This window comes from Giraffa tippelskirchi, chromosome X, assembly GCF_054371585.1.
Source record: "Giraffa tippelskirchi isolate mGirTip1 chromosome X, T2T-mGirTip1v1.2.pri, whole genome shotgun sequence".
Classification (NCBI taxonomy): Eukaryota; Metazoa; Chordata; class Mammalia; order Artiodactyla; family Giraffidae; genus Giraffa; species Giraffa tippelskirchi.
Window position 1 is genome coordinate 26699249 of NC_137289.1, and position 8240 is coordinate 26707488.

At 47.2% G+C, this 8240-nt stretch overlaps 1 protein-coding gene across 1 annotated transcript; it reads left to right on the forward strand.

Moving 5' to 3' along the window:
- Positions 1-1730: 1730 nt before the first annotated feature.
- On the forward strand, positions 1731-4416 carry DCAF12L2 (DDB1 and CUL4 associated factor 12 like 2). Its single transcript, XM_081564180.1, has one exon. The coding sequence runs from the start codon at positions 2005-2007 to the stop codon at positions 3394-3396; it is 1392 nt and encodes a 463-aa protein (XP_081420306.1). The 5' UTR covers positions 1731-2004; the 3' UTR covers positions 3397-4416.
- The last annotated feature ends 3824 nt before the right edge of the window (positions 4417-8240 follow it).

The following is an 8240-nucleotide window of genomic DNA, read 5'->3' on the forward strand; positions in this document are numbered from 1 at the left end:
GAGACCAAATGCACATAAAACATTTGAAGTGTTTAGCACAGCCCTCTAGTGCATGACACAAATACACTCTCAATAAATGATAGCTGTTATAAGAATTATTTTTACAATTGAAATATATCTGTGTTTATCTATCAATCTAAATATATGTGTGTGTATACATATATATGTATATGTATATATTTTCCAAAATGTTCAGCCTATTTTGTTCTACCACAACAGGAAAAAGTATGCCATGAAGTCTTATTGTATAATATCCATTTTTATGAGGTGGAATCAAAAAAAAAAGGAAAGCATTATGGTAGGTTAAGTTAAAGGAATTTGCAGTCAGTTATTCTCTAGTAATGTCAGTTCTAACTATGAAGTTGTCAGCACTCTTTTCATTGTCAGGTCTCTCCCTATCTACCATCCTCACCCACCTCCTGATATAGTATTAAATATGGAGAGGAATATGGGGGAGGAGTGGGCACTGTGACTTTCCAGTTGGACTGGAGTGGTGGGAAGGATCCATGCTCTATAGTTAATTCACTTCCCTTCCCCAAATGCCTCCACTGAGCAAACACGGCTTTAGATAAGATTGGGGTGCGTGCAGAGTTGGTTTCGGCCACCATCCACGCGTATCTCTGTGTAATTGAGCACACCTGGACATACTGCTAAACCCATGCTCTGAATTCCTGCTCTCCACTGTTGTGTCTATGTGATTTTATCCTTCTGGAAAGTTCTTCATTATCTGGGCTTCTGGAAATCCTGTGCATCCTTCAGGCCCTGCCCCAACTTCCCACCGGGCCTCTCACACATGACAAGACTCCGCCTAGGATCCCCGATCCTGAAGCTTCAGTCTTGACCACAGGGCCCTAACCCCACTCGGGCGGGAAATTACATTTGGAATGCACCCCTGAAGGATGCTGGTGCAGGAGCTCAGGGAACTCAATTTGAGAACCATGGGGGTGGGGTGGGGGCGGGGAATCGGTTGAACATTTTTAAGAGACCAGCAGAGTGGTCAAACAAGAGGGGCCACAGACAGCCCTAATGGGGAGGGTCCTTTGCCTCTGCCAAACACCACCATCCCTGGTCAAGTTCACTAACTGCATCAAAGACGTTCCACAAATCGCACCAACTGCACATTCGTTTCTTCGACTTTCAGCGCTCCTTCTAGCCTCATACTTGACTGTACTTTAGCTTTCAGAACTATTTCAATAAGGATTTTACGAAGGTTAGCTGGTTGTTGCTGTCCTGAGGGTCGTGAAACTCCCCAAGAAGGCGATCAGGAGGCTTCGGCAGGCGTATTGGATGTGTCCGCTCGAGACCGCTAGGGAATCCCAGAGCACTGGTCCTGGGCGAGTCTCCCCCGGAGGCTCCATCCACCTCTCCCTCCTGCACCCTTCCGACCCCTCCCTCCTGACCCCTTCCGACCCCTCCCTCCTGCCCCCTTCCGACCCCTCCCTCCTGACCCCTTCCGACCCCTCCCTCCTGACCCCTTCCGACCCCTCCCCTCTGACCCCTTCCGACCCCTCCCCTCTGACCCCTTCCGACCCCACCCCCCTGACCCCTTCCGACCCCTCCCCCCTGACCCCTTCCGACCCCTCCCTCCTGCCCCCTTCCGACCCCTCCCTCCTGCCCCCTTCCGACCCCTCCCAGCCCCGGGCTGCTACCCGACCCCCCACGCCCTTCCCTCCCCTCCCCCCGCTTCCGCCCCCTCGCCCTCGCCCCCAGCGTCGTCCTTGTCCCACACCGACTTCGCTCCCGCAGCCCTCGCCGCTGGCCGCACTTCCCGCCCTCTCCTGGATCCGCGTCGCCGCCGCCCTCGCTGCCGCGCGCCGCCCCGCGCTCCGCTCGCCTGGCCGCCTCTCCTCGCCGGGCCCGCCCGCCCTCGCCTCCGCCGCGCCCCGGGCTCGGTCGGCTCCACGCCCCTGGCCGCCCTGGTCCCCCGCCAACACCACCGCTGCCACAGCCAACCCGGGAGCCACGCGCCGCCGCCGCGCCGCCTCCACCCGCCCGCCGCCCGGCATGGCCCCGCAGCAAACAGGTAGCAGGAAGCGGAAAGCGCCCGAGCTCCAGGAGGCCGCCGCGGGCTCGTCGTCTCAGGGCTCGGCGGCGGTGGACGGGGACGGGCCGCTGCCGTTCAAGAAGCCCAAACGGCCGGCGGCGCGGCGCTCGCTGGTAGACTACCTGAAGGGGCGCGAGGTGGGCGCGCAGGACCGCGCCGGGCTCCCGGGCTTCGATGGCGAGCTAAGCGGCTTCGCGGTGCGGAAGCTCCCCGAGCTGCTGCGGGAGCGCGAGCTGCCCCTGGGCACCCTCAACAAGGTGTTCGCGTCACAGTGGCTGAACGTCAGGCAGGTGGTGTGCGGTACCAAGTGCAACACGCTCTTCGTGGTGGACGTGCAGTCGGGCCAGATAACGCGCATCCCCCTCATGCGAGATGGCGGGCCCCCGCCGGCCCGCGCCCAGCGGAGCTGCGGCATCCATGCCATCCAGCTGAATCCCTCCAAGACGCTGCTGGCCACCGGGGGCGAGAACCCCAACAGCCTTGGCATCTACCAGTTGCCAACGATGGACCCCATGTGCCTAGGCGACCGCCACGGCCACAAGGACTGGATCTTTGCCATCGCCTGGATGAGCGACACGGTAGCCGTGAGCGGCTCCCGCGACGGCACCTTGGCGCTCTGGAAGATAGACCTCGACACGTTCCAGGACCAGATTGCCTGGTACAGCGACGCAGGGTTCCCCATGTACGCCCACATCCGTCCCGGGAATGTGGAATACATCCCCAGGTCCAGCACCAACCCCAGTAACCGCAAGGTGCGGGCCCTGGCCTTCAGCTCCAAGAACGAGGAGCTAGGAGCCGTGTCCATGGATGGCTACTTCCACCTGTGGAAAGCCCAGAGCACCCTGTCCAGGCTGCTGTCCATCAGGCTACCCTACTGCCGAGAGAACGTGTGCCTGACCTACTGCGATGAGTTGTCCCTGTACGCGGTGGGCTCCCAGACCCATGTCTCTTTCCTGGATCCGCGGCAGCGCCGGCAGAACGTTAAGCCCCTGTGCTCCCGCGATGGCGGCACGGGTGTGCGCTCCCTGAGCTTCTACGAGTACATGGTCACCGTGGGCACCGGCCACGGCTCTCTGCTCTTCTATGACGTCCGCGCGCAGAAGTTCCTGCAGGAGAGGGCCTCGGCCAGCCCGAACTCCTCTCAGGGGCACGCAGGGAGGAAGCTCAAGCTGACCTGTGGCAGAGGCTGGCTCAACCATGATGAGCTGTGGTTGAACTACTTCGCTGGCATGGGCGAGTTCCCCAATGCGCTCTACACCCACTGCTACAACTGGCCGGAGATGAAGCTCTTCGTCGCTGGCGGCCCTCTCCCTTCAGGCCTGCAGGGGAACTATGCAGGCCTCTGGAGCTAAGGATGGCCGCCCTGTCCTCAAAGTGCTCAGATTTACCTTCCAGTCCCCTCCCACTTTCCTCCTTCACTCTGTGTTTGTGCTTTTGACTCTGTGTGGCTTTTGTCTTCCAGGGGAAAAGGGTCCAGTTTACCTCCACTTAGTTTGTTAGGCGAAGAGAGAGAAGGCAAAAGTGGTCTCTTGGGCAATTACTACTTGGCTTTAAGATTTTTCTGCACCTCCTCCAACCCCATCTCTTTTGCCTCTCACACAGAATTTTGACTAATCCTTAATTGTGTTCTCATTGAGTGATTCACACATGCTTTCTCTTGGCTCACACAGTCATGGTTCCTACTATAATTCACTACTTTAGTTTTATCAGTGTTTCAGTAGTAACTTCAGGTCTTTCACACATTTCAGATATATTGTATTTCTGGGAAATGTGTGCTACCAAGTGTCTTTTGGGTTGATCCGAGGAACTACCCATCATATAACAGAGCAGGTTTATAGCCCTACTCCAATTAGAAAATGCATTTCAAGTTCTAGATTGTCACCATTTGGGGTATGTTTCATTTGGATGTTGGAAACTGTGTTTGTTGTTTGTATACTGTTGGTGTATAAAATACTTTAAAATACGTTCTCTTTTAAAAGATATCTTATAATTATGTTCATCCTATTAGTCACAATTTTGATTATTTAGTAAAAAATTTAAGCATCAGTACCCCCAGGCCCTCAGTCTTCTTGTCTAAATCTGCTATATTATGGCCTGCTTACTTGGGTAGTATTTATGCTACAGATTTTAGACCTAATCAGAACTGGCCTCTATGTGCAGGACAATCAGGGAGGTACTTTTGGGGGTGAACATTTCTTTACATTTTAGGTAACATTATCCAGGCAGCCATTTACAGAGAAAGCTGACTGTTGTGCTCAATGTAGATGTTGTTGACCGTTTTTTTATTGTATATGTGGATAAGTCTTTTATCTGGATTGAGTATGTGGTGTACTGCAGGAAAGAAAAATAAAGTATGTTCAGCATTTTGGCAATTAAGTGCTAGGCTGAAGTTTCTGAATGCTTAAACATATACTTTATTTTTTCTTAATTGTCTTTCTAGGAATATATTAAAGTCAAAATCTTCCAGAAGAGAAACAAGGTAAAATATCACCTATGCACATAGTACTCTGTATGTTTATTTTTGAAAAGCAAACGTATGCTATTATCATGGGTTCAAAGATTCAGTGACATCTTGAATACCTTCAGGTCAGTTGCTCAGTCATGTCCGACTCTTTGCGACCACATTGACTGCAGCACGCCAGTCTTGAATACCTTATCTAAATATATTTGCTACCAGTTAGGATAGTTAGACAGAGGATGAGATGGTTGGATGGCATCACCGACTCAATGGACATGGGTTTGGGTAAACTCCGGGAGTTGGTGATGGACAGGGAGGCCTGGCATGCTGCTATTCATGGGGTCGCAAAGATCAGACACGACTGAGTGACTGAACTGAACTGAGGATAGTTAGGTGTCTTGTTGTGTTTTTAAGATGATTTAACAAACTGGTTTTCATTTACACGACCATACATATTGTGCTCATAACCACCTACTCACATATACTATGTACTTAGGTATGTGCATAGGTTACTTCCCATGTGAGGAAAAGGCATAAATATATGCCATTTTACATATGCAGATATTTCATATATTTTAAACTACATCTATCAAGACTTCTCACATTTTGTTTTAACTTAAGTAACACATGAACATGAAAAAAGAATCATACTTGATAAAAGTGTATAGTGAAAATTTAGTCTTATACTCCAAGTTCCCTGATTTGCCTCTGGGTCAGAAGAGTACATCTTCTGTGTCTGTCCACTTAGAGATTGTGTGTGTGTGTGTTAGAGATAGTGTGTGTGTGTGTGTGTGTGTGTGTGTTAGAGATAGTGTGTGTGTGTGTGTATGAAAGCATATATGTATGTGCGTATGAAATTTTTATACAAATGATAGTATGTGTTTTACATATCTGTGCGTTTTTTATAACAAAACCTTCAAGATTTTCTCTCATACATATCTACCTAATTCATTTTAACTGTATAGTATTCCCTAAAATATGGGACATATTTTATTTCTTCATAACATTTTTGATGAGCATTTATATTCATTCTGATTTTGTTATTATGAACTGTTTTACAGTGATTACTTAGGTGCATACATCTTTATGCACATATGAAAGTATATCTGAAGATAAATTCCTAGAAGTGGAATTGCTGGGTCAATTTTACATTTAATAGCCATTGCCAAATTACCCTCTGAAAGGGTTCTACCAACTTAATCTCCCATAAGTAATGTATACAAGCCTGATTAACCACACTCTTACCAACAGTGTGTCATCAAATTCTATACTCCTTGCCAATCAGATATCCACTTAATCTTGATCCTTTGTTTCTAAGCCACTGTGGCCAAGTTAATTAAATTTGTGGTCAGAGTACCAAGTAGGTTCTGAAACAAAGATAAAGAATATGAGGAAACGAGGGCAAACAAAAATACTGTCAAACCAAAGGCAGGGAACACCTGCAGTTCAGGTTCACATATCCGCAGATGGATTACATAAGACTACATTTCTTAAATGTTCAGCTGGACCTAGTAGGGTTTCCTGGTTTATTGTACCTGGCTTCACTTGGATTCAGTGCATCACATATCACTGAAGAAAATCCAAGGAGATGATGAGAGCCTGCACTAGGATATTTGACGTAAGTGTGGAGAGGGAGGGAGGTATTAAGAAAAAATGAGGGGAAAATTAAGTGAACAAGCAGTATTTGGTATTTCACTTGAAGGGTGAAGAAAGCCAAAGAATTTAGATGGGCTCTAAGACTCTGGGATTGAGTGTCAGTGAATAGTGACAACAGATGAATATAGAAAATAGAGCCACAGAGGATATGTGTGGAGGGTGATTAACTCAACTGGGGACATGTGGAATTTGCAGTGCCTTTGTGGCACCTTGAGAACATACCCAGTAAAGAACTGGTTACATGTTCCGGAATGAGATTTCTCACTGCTGGAAAGGTGAGAGATAGGAAATGCTGGGAAACTCTCCCTTTTAGGGGCAAGCAGAATAGAAAAGCCTTTGGGGGGGGGCGGGTGATAGGGCAGAATATAAAATAGAAGAGGCTTATTTTACCCACATGCCAGGATGTCATCAGCATGAGACAACACATATTTCTAATTATTTTACAATTATAATAATTTTTAGTATCCACCTCAGTCAAAAAGGCAGTTTTTTTTTGCTCTCAGACATCATCCCTAAATATTTGCCCCAGGATCTCAAAGTGGTCCACTATTGAAGTTTTATCCTTGGTCAACTGCTGGTACCTTCTTGGAGAATGAGAAGTCAGACTTGGGTCACAAAGCAGGACTTCACAGTGATTGCTGTACCACTTAACCTGCTGGTCTGAGATGTCTCCAGCACTCTCAACAGCCTGCTGGCACTGGCAGGCTGGCAGACATGCCAAAGCCCTGGCAGCCTCACAGAGGTGGAGTTTCACCAGCTGCTACTAGCCTGTGTTTGAGTCCCTGCCTCAGTGCCACAGGTGCAGGGCTCTGCCACTTTTCCAAGGCTACCAAAGGACACAGGGTATCCCGTGGAGGATGCTCGTTTCCTCGGAATCGCAATCACCAAAGCACATATATGGAGAATTTAGAGTGAAGAAGAAGAAACAACCACAGGCACAGATTTATTTATAAGGTGTGCGTGCGTGCTCAGTTGCTCAGTCGTGTCTGACTCTGTAGCCAGGTAACTGTAAAATCTGGGTGAAGAAATGACTGGAAGATACAAATAACTAAACTTTTTCCAAGAATAGATAAGAACAGACCATTAACTCTAGAAAACTGTGAATGCTACTTTGTTTACGTACTTGCCTTTCCTCTAAGAAAATCACACATATAAACATATAATTATAAACATGTAATAGGCATGCTAACCCTGATGGTCTCACAAAGAAATTACTTCACCTTTTGAAGGAATATTTCATTTTGAGCCACTTCAGAACCCGAAGAGAAAAGTTTCTTTTTTTTCTATAGGAGGGCAGCATAATACTGATTTAAAAACTTTACTAAAATTGCACAAAATGAGAAAAGGCTAGTTTTACATATATAGATAAATAAATGCAATGTGTTTTTCAAATATAGTGAATTTAACCCATCAGTGTATTAAAGGGAAACCATACCATGCAAAGTGAAGCTAGTTCTTGAATGCAAAGAGTGTTGCACTATGGAGAAATCTATTATTTCAATGTATCATGTTAACACATCAGATAAGACACATGATCATGTTAATGAATTTTAATAAATAATTTAATAAAACCCTACTACAGTTCTGATAAGGAGAAGGAAATGGCAACCCACTCCAGTACTCTTGCCTGGAAAATTCCATGGATGGAAGAGCCTGGTAGGCTACAGTCCATGGGGTCGCAAAGAGTCGAACACGACTGAGTGACTTCACTTTCTTTCTTTCTATAGTTCCTTTTGGAGACGGAAATGGCAGCCCACTCCAGTGTTCTTGTCTGGAGAATCCCGTGGACAGAGGGGCCTGGTGGGCTATAGTTTATGGGGTTGCAGAGAGTTGGACACAACCAAGCAACTACCACACACAATTCTGATAAAGTCCTTAATAAAATATGAAGAAATATAGTCTTCATATAGTGAGTGTGTTCATGTGCTGTGTTTCAAACCTGAACCACAGTCTTCTTTAATGGTACAACATTGACTAGAATTAAATAAACAATAAAATTCCTCACAGAAGAATTCCTATGAAAGTAAGGAACAAAACAAGGATTCTAAAAATCACCACCAGTATTATAAAAATTCTAGATGT

Excerpts from the sequence above, each read along its gene's own strand:
- DCAF12L2 (XM_081564180.1), top strand. The coding sequence starts at position 2,005 with ATGGCCCCGCAGCAAACAGGTAGCAGGAAGCGGAAAGCGCCCGAGCTC.